This window comes from Anabas testudineus, chromosome 16 (genome assembly GCF_900324465.2).
Source record: "Anabas testudineus chromosome 16, fAnaTes1.2, whole genome shotgun sequence".
NCBI lineage: Eukaryota > Metazoa > Chordata > Actinopteri > Anabantiformes > Anabantidae > Anabas > Anabas testudineus.
Genome location: NC_046625.1, coordinates 3,391,944 through 3,416,462, shown reverse-complemented (window position 1 = coordinate 3,416,462; position 24,519 = coordinate 3,391,944). Strand labels below are relative to the sequence as shown.

Below are 24,519 nucleotides of genomic sequence, written 5' to 3'. Positions count from 1 at the left end.
TTTTTAATGTGCATTTTAATGCTTAATTTTAATTACAGTTTTCTTAAATAGCTTTGGGTAGTTTATTGAAACATCCATAGTAGTCAGCAGTAATGTGTGGACGTATTTGCTTTAATATATATTTATATTTCTTTCCCAGTAATATCTTCATGGGGGTTTCAGAAATTGTTGTCCACCTTGCCTGATGGGAATCCCACCGTTGTTGGTAGCAGAACATCTGCATTTCAAAAGGTCATTATTATTAACGTGGATCTTTTCATTCATTCATTTTCTTCGACTGGCCTGGGAACACCGAGGCATTCCCAGGCCAGCCGAGAGACATAGTCCCTCCAACGTGTCCTGGGTCTTCCCCGGGGCCTCCGCCGGGGGGGACATGTCCGGAAAACCTCCCATGCGAGGTGTCCCGGAGGCATCCGGAACAGATGCCCAAGCCACCTCAACTGGCCCCTCTTGATGCAGAGGAGCAGCGGCTCTACTCCGAGCTCCTCCCGGGTGACTGAGCTCCTCACCCTATCACTAAGGGTGCGCCCAGCCACTCTGCGGAGGAAACTCATTTCGGCCGCTTGTGTCCGCGACCTCGTCTTTTCGGTCATGACCCAAAGCTCATGGCCATAGGTGAGGGTAGGAACGTAGACTGACCGGTAAATCGAGAGCTTTTCCTTTCGGCTCAGCTCCTTTTTCACCACGACGGACCGGTACACTGACCGCATTACTGCTGCCGATGCACCAATCCGTCTGTCAATGTCTCTCACATTCCCTTTTTCCTTCACTCGTGAACAAGACCGCAAGATACTTAAACTCCTCAACTTGAGGGAGGATCTTCGCTCCAACCTGGAGGGTGCAGGCCACCTTTTTCCGGTTGAGAACCATGGCCTCGGACTTGGAGGTGCTGATTCTCATCCCAGCCCCTTCACACTCAGCTGCAAACGCCCCAGTGCCTCCTGGAGGTCCCGGTCTGATGAGGCCAACAGGACAACATCATCTGCAAAAAGCAGAGATGAAATCCTGTGATTCCCAAACCAGATTCCCTCCGACCCCTGGCTGCGCCTAAAAATCCTGTCCATAAAAGTAATGAACAGGATCGGTGACAAAGGGCATCATAGTCCAACATGCACCGGGATCAAGTCTGACTTAATGCCGGCAATGCGAACCAAGCTCCTACTCCGGTCATACAAGGACCGAACGGCCCTTAACAGAGGGTCCCGAATCCCGTATTCCCGAAGTACCTCCCACAGGATACCACGAGAGACATGGTCAAACGCCTTTTTAAGTCCACAAAACACGTGTAGACTGGATTGGCGGACTCCCATGAACCCTCGAGCACCCTAGCAAGAGTATGGAGCTGGTCCAGTGTTCCACGGCCAGGACGAAAACCGCATTGTTCCTCCTGAATCCGAGGTTCGATTAGCGGCCTAATTCTCCTCTCCAGCACTCTGGCATAGACTTTCCCAGGGAGATTGAGGAGTGTGATCCCCCTATAGTTGGAACACACCCTCCTCTTGTAGTCAGCTCCAAATAAAGTGTCAAGTGTCTGTGACTGGGTTGCTTTTCCTCGCAAAGCCACATTTTCTATAAACAAGACAAAAGACACACACGTTCCAAAAATTAAGGAAACAATCATTACAGTATAACAAGTTAGTAAACTTCATATAGAACAGATGCCATCTCAAGGCATTTTACAGTGTAAGTGTTTACAAAATTATAGAGAAAACAGGTTGTAGGTGTTCCACATATTTTGAAATGAAATATCTCTCAGACAGTCTTAAGAGCATGATGGATGTATCGGGAGACTGTTACAACAGGAGAACTAGACAAGGCGGTAGACCTGTAGCAGCTCCTTTATGCCAGGAGGAACAACAGGAAGTGTGCATGTTTCTGAGCAAACTATCAGAAACAGACTCTATAAGGGTGACGTGTTTGTGGACAGTTACTGGTGCTCGTATTTATTTCATTTTTATTACTTTTGTGTTCTGTTTTTCATTGTTTTTTAACTTTTTTGGGAGTGCGTCGGCGGATCCCCTCAGCTTCGCACATGGCTCCATTGTTTACTCCAGGGATCAGCTGTTAACTCTGCGCGGCCCTGCACCTCTCTACAACGAAAGACCTGAGGTTCCACCTGAAAAACGGAGGAAACGGAGAGGCTGCAGAGCAGGACGAAGGCTTCGGGAGAGGAGACGGAGGTACAAACCATACGTTCCATCCATCATTATGGGAAACGTCCGTTCCCTCTCCAACAAGATGGATGAGCTGACTGCGCTGACCCAGCTACAGCAGGAGTACAGCGAGTGTAGCCTCATGTGTTTCACTGAGACGTGGCTGAACGAATCGACACCGGACTCTGTGGTCGCCCTGGATGGATTCAAACTGGTTCGGGCGGACAGGAGTTCGGGAGACAGTGGTAAGTAGAAAGGAGGAGGACTGGTGGTGTTTATTAACAAGAGATGGTGCAACCCGGCGCACGTCTCTGTTAAGGAACAGCTTTGCACCCGTGACATCGAGGTTCTCGCTGTGGGCATTCGGCCGTTTTACATCCTGAGGGAGTTTTCTCATGTTATAGTGTTTAACGTGTACATCCCTCCATCGGCCGACGCAGCGGCAGCCTGCGAGCGACTCCACGGAGCGGTGACGCGCATGCAGACCCGGCACCCACAGGCGCTGCTTCTCATCAGCGGGGACTTCAACCACGCCTCGCTCTCCTCCATTCTCCCCACTTTCACTCAGTATGTTAAGTGCCACACCAGGGAGAACAAGACGCTGGACTTACTGTATGCGAACGTTAAGGACGCATACGACTCCAACCCCCTCCCTCCACTCGGCCGCTCTGATCACAACCTGGTGCATCTGCTTCCTGAATACAAATCCAGGGTGAGAAGAGAACCACCCCAGAAGAAGTCAGTGAGAGTGTGGACTGATGAGGCCAGTGAGAGATTGAGAGACTGTTTCCAGACCACGGACTGGGAGACACTCTGCAGCTCTCATGGAGATGACATCGACAGCCTGACCCACTGCATCACTGACTACATCAACTTCTGTGTAGAGAACACTGTACCAACTCGGAGGGTGCGGTGTTTCTCTAACACTCGAGATGTGTGGAGAGGCCTAAAGACCATCACTGGCCACGGACAGAGAGCAGGCACGGTGGCATCTGATGAAGACCAGGGCTTGGCCAACGAGTTAAACCTGTTCTTCAACAGGTTTGATTCCAGCCCTCCCCCTCCCACTTCACACATCTCCAGTACAGCAGCTACACCCACTCCCACGCACTCTCACCATTTCACACCACCCCCATCCACAACCATCCCATCTCTGCCCCCCACCTCCACCCCCCTTTGCCTCACTTCTAATCAGGTGAGGAGAGAACTGAGGCGACTTAAGACCAGGAAAGCTGCAGGTCCAGACGGCATCGGACCCGGACTGCTCAGGGACTGTGCTGACCAGCTCTGTGAGGTGGTCAGTTACATCTTCAACCTGAGCCTGAGTCTGGAGACGGTCCCGGTCCTGTGGAAGACCTCCTGTGTGGTTCCGGTTCCTAAGATGGTGCACGCTAAGGAGCCAAACCACTACAGACCAGTAGCCTTGACCTCCCACTTGATGAAGACCATGGAGAGGCTCATCCTCAGCCACCTTCGCTCAGTGGTCAGCACCGCGATGGACCCGCTGCAGTTTGCCTACAGGCCGAACATCGGGGTGGATGACGCTGTCATCTACCTGCTGCACCGGGCGCTGACTCACCTGGAGAATGCCGGAACCGCTGTGAGGGTCATGTTCTTTGACTTCTCCAGCGCCTTCAACACCATCCGGCCAGCTCTGCTGAGAGAGAAGCTGGAAGGGGCAGGAGTGGACGGACGACTGGCTGCATGGACAACCGACTACCTCACCAACAGGCCACAGTATGTGAGGCTACACAACTGTGTGTCAGAGGTGGTGGTTTCCAGCACTGGGGCTCCTCAGGGGACGGTGCTCTCACCGTTCCTTTTCACCCTTTACACATCAGACTTTACATACGACACTAGCAGTTGTCACCTCCAGAAGTTCTCTGACGACTCGGCCATTGTTGGCTGTGTGTCGGGGGAGAACGAGCTGGAGTACAGGTCAGTCATTGTGGACTTTGTGGACTGGTGTGAGCGCAACCACTTGTGCTTGAACACCAGTAAGACAAAGGAGATGGTGATTGACTTCAGGAGGAGAACACCACAACACACACCGGTGAGCATCCAGGGTCTGGACATTGAGGTAGTGGACAGTTTTAAGTTAAGGTGTTCACCTCAACAAAAAATTGGACTGGACTCACAACACTGATGCCTTGTACAAGAAGGGCCAAAGTCGCCTCCACCTTCTGAGGACACTGAGGTCCTTTGGAGTGTGCAGGCCTCTCTTAAGGACTTTTTATGACTCTGTGGTAGCCTCCGCTATCCACTACGGCGTGGTCTGCTGGGGAGCAGGCAGCACAGACCGGGACAGAAAGAGGCTCAACAAGCTGGTCAGGAGGGCCAGTTCTGTCCTGGGCTGTCCACTGGACTCTGTGGAGGAAGTGGGTGAAAGGAGGATGTTGGCCAAGCTAACATCCATCATGGACAACACCTCTCACCCACTACATCGGACAGTGGAGGCACTGAGCAGCTCCTTCAGTTGCAGACTGTTACACCCTCCATGTAGGAAGGAGCGGTTCCGCAGGTCATTCATTCCAACAGCTGTCAGACTGTACAATGCCACAGTTTAAATATACATGTACAAAACCGGTTATCATGCATCCATAGCCCACTTGACTGTATTGTTTTTTTACTTTATTTATTTTATTATTACGTATAACATATTATATATGTTAAGTCGTAATAGTGTATATAGTTGTAGATTCTCGTTAAATGTTTATTACTTTTGTATTTTTGCACACCCTTTCATTCTTTTTGCACATTACTGTTGTTCTGTTGTTCTTTTTGCACTGACCTGCTGTAGCAATTGAATTTCCCCAATGTGGGATCAATAAAGAATATCTTATCTTATCTTATCTTATATCTTGTTTTATTAGATGCAGCTGTAATGTGTTTTATAATAAAGATATTATTCTTACGATAGCTGTATGTCGTCCCTAGAAGAAGCAGCAAGAATAGAACTGAAGTTTGCTTCATGTTTCTGGTTGAGACAAAGAAGAAAGTCAATAATAACATTTATACTGAAGAACTCTACTTAAGATTATCCTCGACTCACAATGTGGTATGTGTGTAGTCTTAAATACTAAATGTAAGCATGTGAAAATTAAATAACTTTAAAATAATATTACAGTTTAACTACAGTTTCCTACCTTGCCATTCAGAGGAAGACTCAGCACTGCTGTTTATGTTGTGTCTTGATGTGAAGATATTTATGTGCTCATCTTATCAAAGTACATGTTGTTGTTCAGTCAAATATACCACAGTAGACTTTGACCTCAATTTAAAGGATTGTTTCATACATAAATCAGATCAATGGTCTGCAACTTATGTTTAACATACATTACGTTATTGTCAGAGATGACAACAGATGGATAAAGTCCATGAATAACACAGTGGCACGGTTACTAGACAGGAAATTTGATTCAAAGCTTACATGTGAGTACACAGTAAGATATAGGAGATGGCTCAGCAAACGCCTTTAGCTGTTAGTTTCTAAGTAACATGTGTGATTGTTCTCCATCATAAATGTGCTGTTTTTTGCTAATTCTAATTGCTAACGGTGCCACATAGATCATAAAAGTCAACTTGACTCATTAGATGTGTGTTTCCAGGCATACAGATATTTAATTAATATCTAACCATGGTTACCTTACAGGTTCTCAGAAACCGAACTCTGTTGGTGAAAAGGAAACGCTGTCAAACTCAAAATGTGGGCTAAAGTTTTTATCTATTGCAATGAAGCACTTAGATATTTGCAGGACACCAAGGAATATTGATGTGCACATCTTATCAAGGCTCCAGGTGTTGTTCAGGAAACCACCTTGATTAAATAAAGTGTGTCCATAAAAAGACTCTAATATTTAATTATTCACAAGTAGACTCACATCTACACAGGGTTGCCATAAAGGTATTCAAAGGAACTGAACAAGGATACAATGAAGTGTGTAAAGATGTGAGGACAAAAACTGAGTGAATTGAACTGTAAAACCAGGGAATCCTTGATCTTGTGTGTTTTTGGTTTGCACCAAACATTCACTCTATGTTTGACTCTGACATCTCAGAACATAGATGTGTTTTATTTGCTGCTTGCCTCCATTCAACCACTGTATCTTAAAATATCACAGTTAAACACCGTCTATTTAACAGCCAGTCAGAAGCAAACTTCTCTAGCACCTTTTTTATGTTGAAGCAAGGTATGTCTTCTATCATTAACATCGTATGTTGATGATATCGTCAGCCTTTTCAAAAATATTTCTACCTTTGCGCGAGAGGCAGCTGCTCCCTTAAAGCCACCAAACAGCCTTGGATAGATTTCAGCATTCGTAGCTGTAAAGCTTAGTTTAGGAAAACAGAGCAGATATGGAAGAAAACTGGACTTCAAGTGCATTATGAAGCTATGAAAGACTCACTGCTCCACTACATTACGATGGTGAAGAATGTCAGAGCTAAATACTTCTCAGACCTGATCACTACTTATCTCTACAATCCTAAGTTTCTATTTCAGACTGATCTTTTAGTAAACCTAAGTGTGAGGAGTTCTTAACATATTTTAATTAAGATATAGACTCCATCAGAGCTTCTGTTATCCCTAACTCTTCACCAGTCAATGTTTCTCACCCCTCTAGAGAAAGCAGTATAAGCTGGTTTCTTCCCATGTTCTTCTCTGAGTTACTACAAAGTGTCCCAGGTATGAAACCATCTTTCAGCCCAGTTGATGTCATTTCAACTAAATTCTAAATCTCTATTATTGATTCACTTGCTCCCTCTCTTCTGAATATTTTCAAAACATCTCCGTCTGCTGGATATGTACCAGATTATTTTAAATTGAAAAAACCTGGAGTAGATCCTTCTTTCCTTGAAAACTACAGACCAATCTCCAAGCAACCTTTTACAACAAGATTTTTAGAAAAGTATGTGTCTAAACACTGATTTCTAGCTGCAGATAACTAAGAAATAACAGTTTTAAGGAATTCCAATCTGGTTTTCGCAAACATCACAGCACAGAGACCGCCCTTCTAACAAAACAGAAAGAGTTCTTATCAGTCCACAACATCAAAAGTCTTGGCATCTGGTTCAATAGTAAATTAAACTTTGAGCATCATGTCACTAAGCTTGTTCAGAAATGTTGTTATCACCCCAGACATGTCTCTAAAATACGTTCAATTCTATCATTTTGTGATACATGAGTGATCTTACATGAATTTATTTCCTCACGCCTTGACTATTGCAACAGTTTGTTTACTTGTCTCAGCCATAAATCTATTAATTGGCTCCAGATTGTTCAGAACTCAGCTGCAAGACTCTTAACTAGAAAAAGAAAATATGAACATGTCATATCTACCAGTTCTCTGGTAGATATCTGCTGTATGTCCCTGATGTTAGAATGAAAACTAGAGGTGACACAGCTTTTGCAGTTCGAGCCCCCAAACTCTGGAATGAATTATCTGAGGAAATAAGATCATTAGACTCAGTAACATTCTTTAAAAACATACCTCTACCGGTGAGCCTTTCCCTATTTAGGACGACTTCCTATTAACTTTGATAAATATGATTAAGCTTCCCTCATCCACCCTTTGCTGCTTGTCTAAAGGACTGATGTTTTAGTTGATGTAAAAAGTTTTATTATTTGTTTATTGTTTTATTGTGTATTGTTTCCTGCACCCCAACCAGTCGAGGCATATATTAAATATAAATGTTTAATGACATGGCATTTTAATTACAGTGTTCCCAAATAGCTTTGGGTAGTTTCTTAAAACATAAGTAGTAGTAATTGCTTTAATACTTATTTATATTTATTTCCAGTAATACGGACCTTTGATGCAGTACAACAGAGGTGAAAAACAGAACACTGGCACAGCATTTTGCGGTAAATATACAGTAATTTGTCAACAAAAAATAGATTGTAAAATTTAAAATATTCATAAAATGTGTAAAACTAAATTTACAGGATGCTAAAATGTACATTTCTGTATACATGTTTTTATATGTCTGGTGGTTTGATGCTGCTGGTTTTATGTTTTGTGTGTTCCAACTATGCAAACATGCTCTTTTCTCTTATAGGCTACATCTGTTTTTCAAGAGATCATATTTTAATAAAACTAAATGTACTTTTCTAGTTTAGTTTGTTTTTTATGGTAATCCAACATCTTTGGGCTTTTTACATTGGCCAGACAAAAACATGTGGAATATGCTGAAGGGCTCTGAAGGGGAAGGCTGGTGGTGCCGAGAGAGGCCTGGGCAGGTGGCTTGGAGGCCAGGCTGGAAGCCAGACAGGAGACCAGAGGGAAGGCGGATAGGAGGCCTTATAGGAGGTTGGTTGCATGGCTAAAAAAATCTTCATTTTTTTCATGCATCATATTTGATTCTTGCCTGTTTTTTTAACACCACACTAAAGAGATCACTATGATTGTCTTCTTTCACCTGCGTAACATCACTAAAATTCAACCTTCTCTGTCCATAAGACCTTAATTCATGCCTTTGTGTTATCCAGTCACAAACGGTCCACAATGCTGCTGCTAGAATTTGAATTTAAATCTAAGAAATTTGACCATATTACACCAGTTCCCTCCACTGTCTCTCTAAAAAAGTCCAATCAGATTTTAAGGTGCTTCTGATGAAATCTTAAATATCTGTGCCCCTTCATACCTGTCTAATTTCCTGAACCCTTATATTCCACCTTGCACTCTTCGTTCTTGTCTTGCAGGACTCTGGTCTGTCCCCAGAGTTAAAAAGAAGTCAGCAGGCTGCAGGACCTTTTCCTACTGTGCCCCACATCATTTAAATCAAAACTTGTTAAATCAACAAGCATTTATACACTCTAACATTCAATTATTGTCAGGGATTCATTTTTGTTATTGGTACTTCATTGTTGGGTGGGTTTGAGTCTCAATTACCTAAAAACTGTTTTTTATGGAATGAATACAGTTAAAATAAAATGCAAATGATCCTTTATTGCTTGATTTTTTCTCAGCAAAGTTGATTTCAAATCAATCAAGTCACAATAAATCAGCAAGAGATTTAAAAGAAGACATACATATAGAAAAGTGCTTCTATTATTTTCTTAACCTGAAGCTGACTTAACAATGTTGGAATCCAGTTTCTGAACATTAGCCAGACTAAACTAAAGCAGGTATACAATACTGACTTCAGGAAATAATGATAGACAGTATTTTAATATTAACCAAAATCATCAGACGTATTGCGAGAGAATCAGTGAAACACAAAACTGAATGTCCCCAGACTTAATCCAGTGTGGAGCCATACACCTCCACCTCACACAGGGTCAGGTATTCTGCCCTTCCAGGAATGACGACGTTAACATAGCGACCATCCATCCCATTACACTGGAAGCTCTGAGTGAGGCCTGCAGGAATGCTTGAGATCACAGCACACCTGTCAGGAGAAAAACTATTTTGTTAAACCATTGAGTTGAATGAATGGAAGTTAATGTTGAGATGTTTCAAATTAATAGTCTTTGATTTTGTTTTTCCTTCACTTTTTTCACAGTATAATAGCTTTACTTCAAACAAACTCTAAACAAACTGACAGATATGGCTTAAACTGTAACAAGACAAAATTATTTCCCTCTGTGATTATTAAAGTTTCTGGAATCTTGAATTAATCACCCGCTTATTGATAGTAGTAGTTTAATTTAATTGTTGTTCTACCTGGGATTGTTGTTGCCATTGTTATCAAGAGAATCTCCAATACGGATCTCGGCTCCGTTCAGTTGTTCTGAGAAAAACTTCCAGTTGGTTATGTTAACAGAAAACACTTTGTGGGTTTTGCGCAGGTCCAGTCGCCACCAGGGGCTAAGTTCTTTGTTTGTGTGACTGCAAGAAGCCTGCTCCGCAGTGCTGGCACGATTCCCGTCGATGGCATTATATGGAATGCCTAAGGCTATGCAGTGATGACTGTGTTGCTTTTCCTTGTAGTGCCAAATTCTCTCCTGCACAAAACACAGTTGCAAACATCAGCACTCACACCTTTTCCATTTCAACTTGCAATTTTATGACCTCTTTAACAATTCTTAAGATGTTCATTCAAATAGACATAAATCGTCTGTGGTCTGACAGACATCAGCACTCATACCTGGCTTTACTTGATGCTACCTGTGAATCCTGATGTCTCTAGTATGCAGATGTCCTAAATCTCAACTTTACAACTGTTTGCACACTGTTGCCCCTTAACTGTAGCAAAAGATGGAGATCTAATGGAAAGTTATACCTGTACTAGAGTGAAGCATCAGGAATTTGCAACTAAGTTTGTAAATGGTGTTGTGTATGATTTCAACATGTTTCTTGACATTTAACCTTTTTTACTTGTTAGAATTAAGACATGTTTAGCCCAAATACAGTAGATATTACAAAGAGAGAAATGTTACTAACTGATCTGTTAGTAACTGTATGCATTTTAAGTATTTAGCAATTTCTGTGACCTTGGCTGTCCAGAGTATAAGGCAATTGACGTTTTGTGTGACTTCAGCCTCATATGCAGTTCTTGTCACAATTAAAGGGGAAAGGGACAATGCAGGGATGAACTGATAACCAGATTTATTTATACAAAAGTACACAAAACAGGGAACTAAGGGGGGTGTAAACAGACACTACACGATGACAAAGTAACAACAATAAACTACCAACGTGTCGGGGAACAAAGTAACAAAACAAGAAACAAAGTACAACAGAAAACCACTGCTCAATGGCAGGCAGACAACTCAAGAAGTCCAGAGAATCTAGGTGGGAAGAAAACAGGGTTGAGAAAGATGACTAGGAGCAAGGCAAGGAGCAGGGCTAGGAGTAGGAGCAGGGCTAGGAGCAGGCCGGAAGCAGGTTGGAAGCTGGTTTGTAACAGGCAGGTAGCAGGTTGAGGAATGATGGCAGGCAGGCAGGTGGCAGGAAGGTGAATGACAACAATCTGACAGAGGCGAGAGGACTGAGGAGAGTTTTTTTAGGGACAGGGGAACACAGGTGAAGCCAATGTGCAAATAATTACTGGGAGAAGTGGATGGTGGGCGGAGACCAGAGGGAGAGAGGAGAAAAACCCACTTTTGGGCAGGTGCCAGGCTGAAACGGTGACAGTTCTTACCAGTTGGGGCACGGTATCCATAGACTTCAACTTCGCAGAGTATAAGGATCCTTTTTAAACCAGGCAGAACCACAATAACATAACGTCCTTTCACGAGCTTGGTAAAAGTCAGTGTGAATGACTTGCCTGCTGGGATATTAGGAATTACACCAACCCTATCAGAAAGAGCGACAAAGACAGACAGATATTTTCGGACTATATTTTTCTCCTCTGTCACCATAAAACAGTCATCAAGCACCTTTCATATAAAGACCAAGGGTTTGGCAAATTTAAGACAGAAACAGCAACAATACATCCCATCCAAAGCATATAAAGAAATAATTTTATTGTTGTTCAACCTGACCAAGACATAGTGGACCTTTATGTAACAGAGAACATGTTTTAATGCTAAGGGTGGTTAGATATTGTGTGTGTAATCTAGTGTGCTCTAGCGCTTCCTCTTTCAACCCTGCAGTGTAAACCCTGTTTGCCTCTATTGGTGAGAAATTGACTATTCCCTGATGTTGCTCCCTGCAGAGTGCACTGTTCACCAGCCTGCAATAGTGAAGTGGTTATAGTATGTTCCCTGACCCATCACGAGTATTTTTCACAACATTTTTACATCTTCCCAGTGGGAGTGATGTGATTTACAGAATGTTCAAAACACCCACCAACCAATGTCCTGGGAAAATCTTGTTTTTAATAAGTTGTTTTATACACTTACACTGGGTTAGCAGCACCATTGTCTTGTAAAGAGTCGCCGATGTGAACCTCTGCCCCGTTGATCCTTTCTGCACAGCAGTCTCCTCGGTTTGTGATGATAACAGAGGTGACAATGTAGGAATGCAACAGGTCCACTCTCCACCAAGGATTGGTCTGTTCAGTAGTGTGGGTACAGGATCCAGCTCCAAAGTCAGAGTTACGGTTTCCATCGATAGCATTGTAGGCAGCTCCAAGTGAAGTATCAAGCCTGTGCGACTGCGTTGCTTTTCCTCGCAAGGCCACATTTTCTATAAAAAAGGTAGTTGAAATACATTGAACATGAAAATAAAATTGAAGATAAAATTGAGATAAACGTGAACCTTTTGAAATCTCATCGTTTTCTGCATAAAGCAGCTGTAATGTGTTTGATAAAACAGGTATCGTTGCTACCGTAGGTGTAAGCCGACCCCAGGAGAAGTACCAAGAGCAGAACAGAACTGTGCTCCATGTTTCTGAAGGAGAGAAACAAGAGAGACAATAATAAAATTTCTACTGAAGGAATCTACTAAAATTATCCTCGACTCACAATATAAGTTCATGGTAAACGTAAGAACATATCAAAATACATATTAAGTACAACTTCTTACCTTGACGCTTAGAGAAAGTCTCAGAGCTGCTCTTTGTGCTGTGTCTTGATGTGGGACACCAAAGGATATTTATGTACACATCTTATCAAGGTTCCAGGTGTTGTTCAGTAAAACCTCCTTGATTAAATAAAGTGTGTCCATAAAAAACTCTATTATTTAATTATTCACAAGTAGACTCAGATCTGCACAGGGTTGCCATAAAGGTATTCGGAGGAATTGAACAAGGATACTGAAAAGGAAAAGATTAAGTGTGTTAACATGTGAGGACAAAAGCTGAGTGAACAGGATCATAGTGAAAAAAAAAACTGTAAAACCTTTTTGTTGTGCATTTTAATGCTTAATTTCAGTTACAGTTTTCCTAAATAGCTTTGGGTAGTTTATTGAAACATCAGTAGAAGTCAGCAGTAATGTGTGGACGTATTTGCTTTAATATATATTTATATTTATTTCCCAGTAACCTGAAACTTTGACGCAGTACAACAGAGGTAAAAAAAAGAACAGTGACACAGCATTTTGCAGTGAATATATAACAATGTTTTAAAGAAAACTACATAGTGGAAAAAATATTCATAAAATGTGTAAAAATAAATTTACAGCATGCTGAAATGTGCAAAAAGGGTTTAAATACTACATGAAGCAATTGTATATGTAAACACTTTGTGCTTTGTGCATTGCATGTATTACTGTATATTCAGTATATTTAGGTTATAGGCTACATCTGTTTTTCTAGTTTACTTTGTTTTCTAGGACATTAAATCCAACATCTTTGGACTTTTGACATACATACAATATTTGGAATCTAAAATACAGTACAAATAAAAGAATGAAAGAAATTTAAACAATAGCTAAAATAGCTAAATAATTAAGGACTTAAAAATATTTTTCCTTTCTAGTGGATGTCTTCAGTGATGAAACTTTCTGACAAATTTGCAATTACTTTACATTTACATTTAGTCATTTATCAGACACTTTTATCCAAAGCGACTTACAAGTGAGGAACAAGGCAAGCAAATAAAATCTAAGTCAAGAAGAAACAACATCAAAGCAAAGTGCTATCGAAAAAGTGTTTCTGTTTCAAGAGATGTGAGAATGAAAGGGTAGAACTTTTTTTTTTTTTTTTTTTTTAAGTGCAAAGGAAGATGCGGAAGATTTTTAAAGATTGCAAGTGAGGTGGCTGAGCGTGCAGAGATAGGCAGCTCATTCCACCATCGTGGAATCACTGAGCTGAACAGTTTTCCTTGGTGTCGACTGTGTGGAGCTGGTACCACCAGACGACGTTCCCTGGTTGAGCGCAGTGGACGGGAGGGGATGTAGACCTGAATGATTGAATTGAGATAAGATGGAGCTGTGGAGTCGACCACTCTGTAGGCAAGAGACAGAGCTTTGAACCTGATCCTTGCAGCCACAGGAAGCCAGTGCAAAGATCTGAAGAGCGATGTGACATGAGACCTTTTAGGTTGATTAAAAATGAGGCGTGCTGCCGCATTTTGGATCCTCTGGAGGGGTATGGTCGTGGATGCCGGTAAACCCATCAGTAGTGCATTGCAATAATCCAGGCGAGATAAGATCAACGCCTGTACAATGAGTTGGGTTGTGTACTCCGTCAGATAGGGTCTGATCTTTCTGATATTGTGGAGGGCATATCTACACGACCTAGAGACTGTGGCGATGTGATCTGTGAAGGTCAGCTGGTCATCAATGATGACCCCCAGGTTTCTGGCTGACTTAGTAGGGACAATCACCGCAGATCCAATGTTAATGCTGATGTTGTGTTGAGTTGAAGGTCTGGCAGGGAAGACTAGAAGTTCAGTTTTGGGTTACTTAAATTATTTTTACTAAAATAAAGTATTTCTTCATGGGGGGTTTCAGAAAATGCTGTCTACCTTGCATGGTGAGAATCCCCCTATTGTTGGTACCAGAACATCTGCCAAACATCTGCATTTCAAAAAGTCATAGTTATTAATGTGGATCTTATCCAGACCTAATCCAGTGTGGAGCCATACACCTCCACCTCACACAGGGTCAGGTATTCTGCCCTTCCAGGAATGACAACGTTAACATAGCGACCATCCATCCCATTACACTGGAAGCTCTGAGTGAAACCTGCATGGATGCTTGAGATCACAGCACACCTGTCAAGAGATATCATTGATAGAGTAAAACAATGAATCATTTAGATTACATAGGGGTAAAGGTAACAAGTTCATGTGTATTCCAAGTAATTTCTTGGAAGCTTTCATCATAATTTTCTAAAGATTAGCTGCTTGTTAGCTGTTGGTCACTACAGACATTGAAAGGAATTTACAAGTACTAATTATATTAATGCTGTAGTACCCACTCATTCTATTGTATTTTAAATTACATTAAGTGATTTAAATATCATTTAATTAACAAAAAAGTTTTAATGAATGCCCTGTGCATACCTGGGATTGTTGTTGCCATTGTTATCAAGAGAATTTCCAATACGGATCTCAGCTCCATTCAGTCGTTCTGAGCAAGAATCAATGTTGGTTATGTTAACAGAAAACACTTTGTGGGTTTTGCGCAGGTCCAGTCGCCACCAGGGAGTGAAGTCTTTTTTTGTGTGAATACAAGAAGCCTGGTCCCAGTTGCCGTTACGGTTCCCATCAATGGCATAATATGGAATGCCTATGCCATACAGTGATGACTGTGTTGCTTTTCCTTGTAGAGCTAAATTCTCTCCTGCACAAAAGACACAGTTGTAAACATCAGCACTCACACCTTTTCCATTTCAACTGGCCATTTTATGACCTCTTTAACAATTCTTAAGATGTTCATTCAAATAGACATAAATCATCTGTAGTCTGGCTTGATTTCACAATATTGTAAGTTACAGTTCGGACAAATTTAGCTTTTCTTCTTTGAAATGAATGAGAATGAAATCTTGGATCGCGTTCTGTCACTATATTCAAAATTAAAAACAAAATCATGAATCATCTCTCATTTCGTGTGGTTTAACTCTTGTTTTCATTTCTCACCAGTTGGAGCACGGTATCCATAGACTTCAACTTCACAGAGTGTAAGGACCCTGTTTAAACCAGGCAGAACCACAGTCACATAACGTCCCTTCACTAGTCTGGTAAAAGTCAGTGTTAATGACCTGCCTGCTGGGATGCTGGGTATCACACCAACCCTAAGAGAGAGCGAGAGAGAAACAGAGAGAGAGAGGGGAGTTAGTACTGTACTAGTACTAGTTATTACAGTAGATCATCGGATGAGATGCATCAGGATCTAGTTGGTTTGCAACATCTGCTAAATATTTCCTGGGAAATCTTGTTTTTAATAAGTTGTTTTATACACTTACACTGGGTTAGCAGCACCATTGTCTAGTAAAGAGTCACCTATGTGAACCTCTGCGTCGTTGATCCTTTCTGCACAGCAGTCTCCTCGGTTTGTGATGGTAACAGAGGTGACAATGTAGGACTCCAACAGGTCCACTCTCCACCAAGGGTTGGTCTGTTCAGTAGTGTGGGTACAGGATCCAGCTCCATATTCAGAGTTACGGTTTCCATCAATAGCATTGTAGGCAGCTCCAAATGAAGTGTCAAGTCTCTGTGACTGGGTTGCTTTTCCTCGCAAGGCCACATTTTCTATGAACAAGACAAAAGACACACACGTTCCAAAAATTAAGAAAACAATCATTACAGTATAACAACAAGTTAGTTAAACTTCAGATAGAACAGATACAACAGATGTCATCTCAAGGCACTTTACAGCGTAAGGTTTAAGACCTTGCAAAGTGTTTAAAGAATTATAGAGAAAACAGGTTGCAGGTGTTCCACATACTTTGAGATGAAATATCTCTCAGACAGTCTTAAGAGCATGAAGGATGTAACTGGAGACTGTTACAACAGGAGAATTAGACAAGGCGGTAGACCTGTAGCAGCTCCTTTATGCCAGGAGGAACAACAGGAAGTGTGCAAGTTTGTCCTGAGCAAACTGTCAGAAACAGACTGTATGAGGGTGACATGTTTACGATTCCCTCCTCTGGCCAGGTGAGGCAGTGTCCCCAGAAGTCTCTGTATTTTTGTTTTCCTGTTTTGTGTTTCACCTCACTTCCGGGGACATGTCTCAGCCGGTTTGAGTGGCTGCAGGTGTGTTGTGTTAATCATTAGTGTGTCTTGTATTAAAGTCCATGTCTGTGTGTTTGTTATTTGTTAGTGTGTCAACTGTCAACCTAGTTTGTTCCCTGCTTCCTCCATTCACCTTTTCCCCGACCTCTAGCTTTCATCACCACAGTTCGTAAGTCTTGTTAGTGTAGTCAGTGTGTTTGTTAGTTATAGGTTTAGCTTTGTAATTTGTTTCAGCATTTTCCTGCGTTGTTTGTTTCTCGTAGTTCCAGCTTCGGCTGGGTAGTTTTAGTATATTAGTCCTAGTGTTTGCTGTGGTTTTGTTTTGTTTGTTACTTCCAGCTTCAGCTGTGATTTTGATTTCCTTCGTATCACGTTTGCAGTGTTCTTTAGTTTGTTTCTCCTTTTTGAGGTTTTTGTTCCTTTTGTTTGCATTACATTACATCTGTTCAGCATTTATTGTTACTACCTCTGTTAATAAATCTTTAAATTACACTCTGCTTTTGTTTTTCTGCAACTGGGTTTTGCTCGTTCGTAACAGCATGAGGTCCTGATGTCCTCAAAAATATCTTGTAGTTGACATCCACTAGAAAACTGCTAAATTGTCAGTTCTGTTTGTGGACTGTCACTGGTGCTCATATCTTATTGTTTTATTAGATGCAGCTGTAATGTGTTTTATAATAAAGATATTCTTCTTACGGTAGCTGGATGCCGTGCCTAGAAGAAGCAGCAAGAGCAGAACCGAAGTTTGCTTCATTTTTCTGGTTGAGACAAAGAAGAAAGTCAATAACATTTACATTTATACTGTACGGCTCTACTGAAAATTATCCTCGACTCACAATGTGGGATGTGTGTAGCCTTAATTGTAAATGTAAGCACATGAAAAATTACTTTAAAATAATATTACAGGTAACTACAGTCTCCTACCTTGCCATTCAGAGGAAGACTCAGCACCGCTGTTTGTGTCTTTGATGTGAAGATATTTATGTGCTCATCTTATCAAAGTACGTGTTGTTGTTCAGTCAAATGTACCACAGTAGACTTTGACCTTCAAGTTAAAGGATATAGATAAGGATTGTTTCATATATAAATAAGATCAATGGTCTGCAACTTAGGATAATGTTTAACATACATTACGTTATTGTCAGAGATGACAACAGATGGATAAAGTCCATGAATAACACAGTGGCACGGTTACTAGACAGGAAATGTGATTCAAAACTCACATGTGAGTACACAGTAAGATATAGATGACTCAGCAAACGCCTTTAGCTGTTAGTTTCTAAGTAACATGTGTGATTGTTCTCCATCATAAATGTGCTGGTTTTTGCTAATGCTAATTGCTAACGGTGCCACATAGATCATAAAAGTCAACTTGACTCATTAGACGTGTGTTTCCAGACATACAGATATTTCATTCATATCTAACCATGGTTACCTTACAGGTTCTCAGAAACCAAACTCTGTTGGTGAAAAGGAAACAAATGTCAAACTCAAAATGTGGGCTAAAGTTTTTATCTAGTGCAATGAAGCACTTAGATATTTGCAGGACACCAAGGAATATTGATGTGCACATCTTATCAAGGCTCCAGGTGTTGTTCAGGAAACCACCTTGATTAAATAAAGTGTGTCCATAAAAAAACTCAATTATTTAATTATTCACAAGTAGGCTCACATCTACACAGGGTTGCCATAAAGGTATTGAACAAGGATACACTTAAGTGTGTAAAGATGTGAGGACAAAAGCTGAGTGAATAGGATCAGAATAAAAAACTGTAAAACTAGAGAATCCTTAATCTTGTGTGTTTTTTGGTTTGCACATTATTTGATAAATTGAATGACTGTATCAGTCTAACTGAATCTTTTAACCTTGTTCAACACGTTAAAGGCCCCACTCATAACCAGGGCCACACCCTTGATTTAACATTCACTCTATGTTTGACTCTGACATCTCAGAACATAGATGTGTTTTATTTGATACTTGCCTCCATCCAACCACTGTACCTTAAAATATCACAGTTAAACGCCGTCTATTTCAATTCAATTCAATTCAATTTTATTTGTAGAGCGCTTTTTACAATTGACATTGTCACAAAGCAGCTTTACACAACCAAAGAACAGTACATGAACAGTGTATGTGTATGAGTCATAATAATGTGATTGTCCCTGATGAGCAAGCCGAGGGCGACAGTGGCAAGGAAAAACTCCCTGAGAAGGCAACAGGAAGAAACCTTGAGAGGAACCAGACTCAACAGGGAACCCATCCTCATATGGGTGATTACATGCTGTGTAGGCAGCAGTCCAGTATAACAGTTAAAGTTCTATTTAACAGCAAGTTAGAGCAAAGTTAACTAGCACCTTTTTTATGTTGAAGCAAGGTATGTCTTCTATCATTAACATCATATGTTGATGATGTTGTCAGCATTTTTAAAAATATTTCTGCTTTTGCGCGAGAGGCAGCTGCTCCCTTAAAGCCACCATAGATGGATAGATTTCAGCATGTGTAGCTGAAAAGCTGAGTTTAGGAAAACAGAGTAGATATGGAAGAAAACTGGACTTCAAGTGCATTATGAAGCTATGAAAGACTCACTGCTCCACTACAATACGATGGTGAAGAATGCCAAAGCTAAATACCTGGACCTACCTATACCTGAGCCACAATCCTGATCTTTTTGTAAACCCAACCCTTCCCAGCATTCTGGCTTAAAGTGATGCAGAGTGTGAGAAGTTCTTAACATATTTTAATTAAAAAATAGACTCTCTCAGAGCTTCTGTTATCTCTAACTCCTCACCTGTCATAGTTTCTCACCCCTCTAGAGAAAGCAGTTTAAGCTGGTTTATTACTTCTCTGTCTGTTGGAAATGTGCCAGATTATTTTAAAATTAAAAAAAACCTGGACTAGTTTCTGCTTTCCTTGAAAACTACAGACCAATCTCCAAGCAACCTTTTACATTTAGGATTTTAGAAAAGTGCGTATCTACGCACTTATTTCTAGCTGCAGATAACTAAGAACTAACATTTTTGAGGAATTCCATTTTGGTTTTCGCAAACGTCACAGCACAGAGACCGCCCTTCTGACAAAACAGAAATAGTTGTTATATCAGTCCACCACATGTAGCCAAACACATTTTGCCCTGCACAGATCCTCTTTTAAATCATTCTAAGCCCTCTGCAAAAAGTCTTGGCGTCTGGTTCAATAGTAAATTAAACTTCATCATTGTCACTAAGCTTGTTCAGACATGTTGTTATCACCTTAGACATATCTCCAAAATATGTTCAATTCTATCATTGCATTATTTCCTCACAACTTGACTATTGCAGCAGTTTGTTTACTTGTGTCAGCCATAAATCTATTAATTGGCTCAGATTGTTCAGAACTCAGCTGCAAGATTGAAAACGTGAACACATCATATCTACCAGTTCTCTGGTAGAGATCTGCTGTATGTCGCTGATGTTAGAATGAAAACTAGAAGTGTCACAGCTTTTGCTGTTAGAGCCCCCAAACTCTGGAACGAATTACCTGAGGAAATAAGATTAACTCACTCTCTTTAAATCTCTCCTTAAAAGATTCCTCTACCAGCAAGCCTTTCCCTATTTAGGATGACTTCCTGTTAACGTTGATGAATGTGATTGAGTTTCCCTCATCTTCCTTTTGCTGCTTGTTTAAAGGACTGATGTTGTAGTTGTTGTAAAATATATAATATTTTAATTATAAATATAAATGCTTAAAGACATGACATTTTAATTACAATGTTCCCACATAGCTTTGGGTAGTTTCTTGAAACGTAGGTATCAGTATTTGCTTTAATATATATTTATATTTATTTCTAGTAATATGGAGCTTTGACGTAGTACAACAGAGGTGAAAAACAGAACACTGCATTTTATAGTAAATATACAGCAATTTGTCAACAAAAAATATATAGTGGAATTTAAAAGATTCATAAAATGTAAGATGTAAAAATGTAACATAAAAATAAGTTTACAGCATGCTAAAATGTCCAAAAGAGGGTTTGAATACTACATAAAGCAATTGTATATGTTAACACATGGTTTTTGTATTGCATGTATTACTGTGTACATGTTTTTAGGACGGGTGGTTTGATGCTGCTGGTTTTGTGTTTTGTGTGTTTCAACTATGTAAACATGCTCATAAAATATTTTAGTAAAACTAATTGTAATTTTCTAGTTTAGTTTGTTTTTTATGACAATCCCATATCTTTGGGCTTTTTACATTGGCCAGACAAAAACATGCAATATGTGGAATGTGCTGAAGGGCCTTGAACGAGCAGGCTGGTGGTGCATAGAGAGGCCTGGGCAGGCGGCTTGGAGGCCGGGCTGAACGGCAGATGGCCCAGAGGCTGGGCTGGAAGCCAGACAGGAGACCAGAGGGAAGGTCGGATAGGAGGCCTTATAGGAGGTCGGATAGGAGGTTGGTTGCATGGCTAAAATTTCACTGATATGATAGAACACAAATTGTTTCTTACAACAACACAACATCAGCATGTACCAATGTGAAATATGGAGTACCACAAGGCTATGTTCAATGATGGGCTCCTATACAAAGTCATTGAATTAACTTCCAGTGTTATGCGGATGATACACAGCTCTACATTACTGTGAAGGCTAATGGCCCTTCTGAGATTAGTAGAGTCCTGCTTTCTTCTCCTAAATCCAGATAAAACTGAGATGCTGGTCATTTGCCCACTTTGACACTAGCATAAAGTTTGATCCGTTAACCTTAACTTTTGACAACTGTCTGATTTCTCAGAGTCTGGCAGCCAAAAATCTTGACCCTTCATACCTGTCTGATCTCCTGGACCCTTATATTCCACCTTGCACTCTTCGTTCTTGTCTTGCAGGGCTGTGGTCTGTCCCCAGAGTTAAAAAGAAGTCAGCAGGCTGCAGTGCCTTTTTCTACTGTGCCCCACACCATTTAAATCAAGACGTATTTATACACTCTAACATTCAATTATTGTCAGGGATTCATATTTGTTACTGGTACTTGTTGGGTGGGTTTGAGTCTCAATTACCTAAAAAAATTTTTTTTGTGGAATTAATACAGTTAAAATGAAAATGCAATCCATTCTTTATTGTTTGATTTTTTCTCAGCAAAATTGATTTCAAAAGTGCTTCTGTTACTTTTCTTAACCTGAAGCTGACTTAACGATGTTGGAATGCAGTTTCTGAACATTAGCCAGACTAAACTAAAGCAGGTATACAATACTGACTTCAGGAAATAATGATAGACAGTATTTTAACATTAACCAAACTCATCAGATGTATTGCGAGAGAATCAGTGAAACACAAAACTGAATGTCCCCAGACTTAATCCAGTGTGGAGCCATACACCTCCACCTCACACAGGGTCAGGTATTCTGCCCTTCCAGGAATGACGATGTTAACATAGCGACCATCCATCCCATTACACTGGAAGCTCTGAGTGAGGCCTGCAGGAATGCTTGAGATCACAGCACACCTGTCAGGAGAAAAAAGGTTTTGATTTTGTTTTTCCTTCTCTTTTTTCACAGTATAATAGCGTTACTTCAAACAAACTCTAACCAAACTGAAAGATATGAAACTGTAACACTGCAAAACAATTTCCTTCTGGGATTATTAAAGTTTCTGGAATCTTGAATTAATCACCCGTTAATTGATAGTAGTAGTTTAATTTAATGAATGTTCTACCTGGGATTGTTGTTGCCATTGTTATCAAGAGAATCTCCAATGCAGATCTCGGCTCCGTTCAGTCGTTCTGAGACAACATCTCTGTTGGTTAAGCTAACAGAAAACACCAGGGGCTGAAGTCATTGTTTGTGTAAGTGCAAGAAGCCTGCTCCCAGTGGCTGGCACAATTCCCATCAATGGCATTATATGGAATGCCTATGCCATATAGTGAGGACTGTGTTGCTTTTCCTTGTAGAGCTAAATTCTCTCCTGCACAAAAGACACAGTTGCAAACATCAGCACTCACACCTGGCTTTACTTGATGCTACATGTGGATCCAGATGTCTGTAGTATGTACATGTCTTGAATCTGAACCTTACAACTGTTTGCACACTGTTGCCCCTTAGGATGTAACTGTCCTAATGGAAAGTTATACCTGTACTAGAGTGATGCATCAGGAATTAGCAGCCACGTTTGTAAATGGTGTTGTGTATGATTTCAACATGTTTCTTAACATTTGATACCTTTTCTGCTTGTTACAATTAAGACATGTTTAGCCCAGATACAGTAGATACTACAAAGAGAGAACTGTTACTAACTGTATGCATTTGGAGTATTTTCCTATTTCTGTGACCTTAGCTGTCCAGAGTATAAGGCAGTTGACATTTTGTTTGGCTTCAGCCTCATATGCAGTTCTTACCAGTTGGGGCACGGTATCCATAGACTTCAACTTCGCAGAGTGTAAGGACCCTTTTGAAACCAGGCAGAACCACAGTCACATAACGTCCTTTCAATAGGCTGGTTAAAGTCAGTGTTAATGACCTGCCTGCTGGGATATTAGGAATTACACCAGCCCTGTTAGAGAGAGCAAGAGAGACAGACGGGTATTTTTTTACTATAATTTTCTCCTCTGCCAGCATAAAACATCATCAAGCCCCTTTCATAAAAATTTAGCATGACAGTCAGAAACAGCCACCATATCAACCTGAATAGTAGAAAATACCTTCCCATCCCAAGCATCTGAAGAAATAATTTTAATGTTGTACAACCTCACCAAGACATGGTGGACATCTATGTCCCTGAGAACATGTTTAAATGCTAAGGGTGGTTAGATATTGTGTGGGTTATCTAGTGTGCTCAAGTGCTTCCCCTTTCAACCCTGCAGCGTAAACCCTGTTTGCCTCTAGTGGTGAGAAAGTGACTATTTCCTGATGTTGCTCCCTGCAGAGTGCACTGTTCACCAGCCTGCAATAGTGAAGTGGTTATAGTATGTTCCCTGACCCATCACGAGTATTTTTCACTGCATTAAAACACCTGCCAAACAATGTCCTGGGAAAATCTTGTTTTTAATAAGTTATTTTATACACTTACACTGGGTTAGCAGCACCATCATCTTGTAAAGAGTCGCCGATGTGAACCTCTGCCCCGTTGATCCTTTCTGCACAGCAGTCTCCTCGGTTTGTGATGATAACAGAGGTGACAATGTAGGACTCCAACAGGTCCACTCTCCACCAAGGATTGGTCTGTTCAGTAGTGTGGGTACAGGATCCAGCTCCAAAGTCAGAGTTGCGGTTTCCATCGATAGCATTGTAGGCAGCTGCTAATGGATGATCGAATCTCTTTGACTGGGTTGCTTTTCCACGCAAGGCCACATTTTCTATAAATTAGGTAGTTGAAATACATTAAACATTTAATAAATCTGAATAAAACTTTTTCTTAGCTGTTTCTTTTTTAAACTGGTGTTAGATTTGTGAAGACACGTTGTTTTACTGTATTTGTGTTTTTGCATTTTTCATTTGCAGTGCAATGAGTTCTCAGATCAAGGTGATGTTTCAAATAGTTAATAGTTGAACAACAACCCACTGTATAGTACTATAAATGTACTGTAGGTTGATCTCTGGAAGCAGCCTTTTATCACGCAGTCTCAATGTTTTTACATCATTGCTGCTTTAAACAGAATGCATGTTTCAACTATTATATTTTTTCCTTTTTAAACTGTACAGTCAAAACCTTTCACAGTAAAAATCCTATTTATGACCACAACTGTGCAGATCATGTAACAGTGATTGATTTGCTTTGTCGTAACAAACTGTATAAAGCATCTGTAATGTATTTGATAAAACAGGTATCGTTGCTACCGTAGGTGTAAGTCGACCCCAGGAGAAGTAGCAAGAGCAGAACAGAACTGTGCTCCAT

The 24,519-nt window shown here is 40.8% G+C and overlaps 1 protein-coding gene and 1 pseudogene across 1 annotated transcript; both read right to left on the bottom strand.

Annotated features, from left to right (window-relative positions):
- Window positions 1–9,301: 9,301 nt before the first annotated feature.
- Window positions 9,302–17,606, bottom strand: LOC113168995 (annotated as a pseudogene).
- On the bottom strand, window positions 14,396–24,519 carry LOC113169434 (fucolectin-4-like). Its single transcript, XM_026370828.1, is given in 7 exon segments — window positions 14,396–14,546; window positions 21,985–22,135; window positions 22,345–22,450; window positions 22,453–22,593; window positions 23,024–23,178; window positions 23,695–23,980; window positions 24,462–24,519. Coding segments are annotated over 6 exon segments (897 nt in total). The 3' UTR covers window positions 14,396–14,546.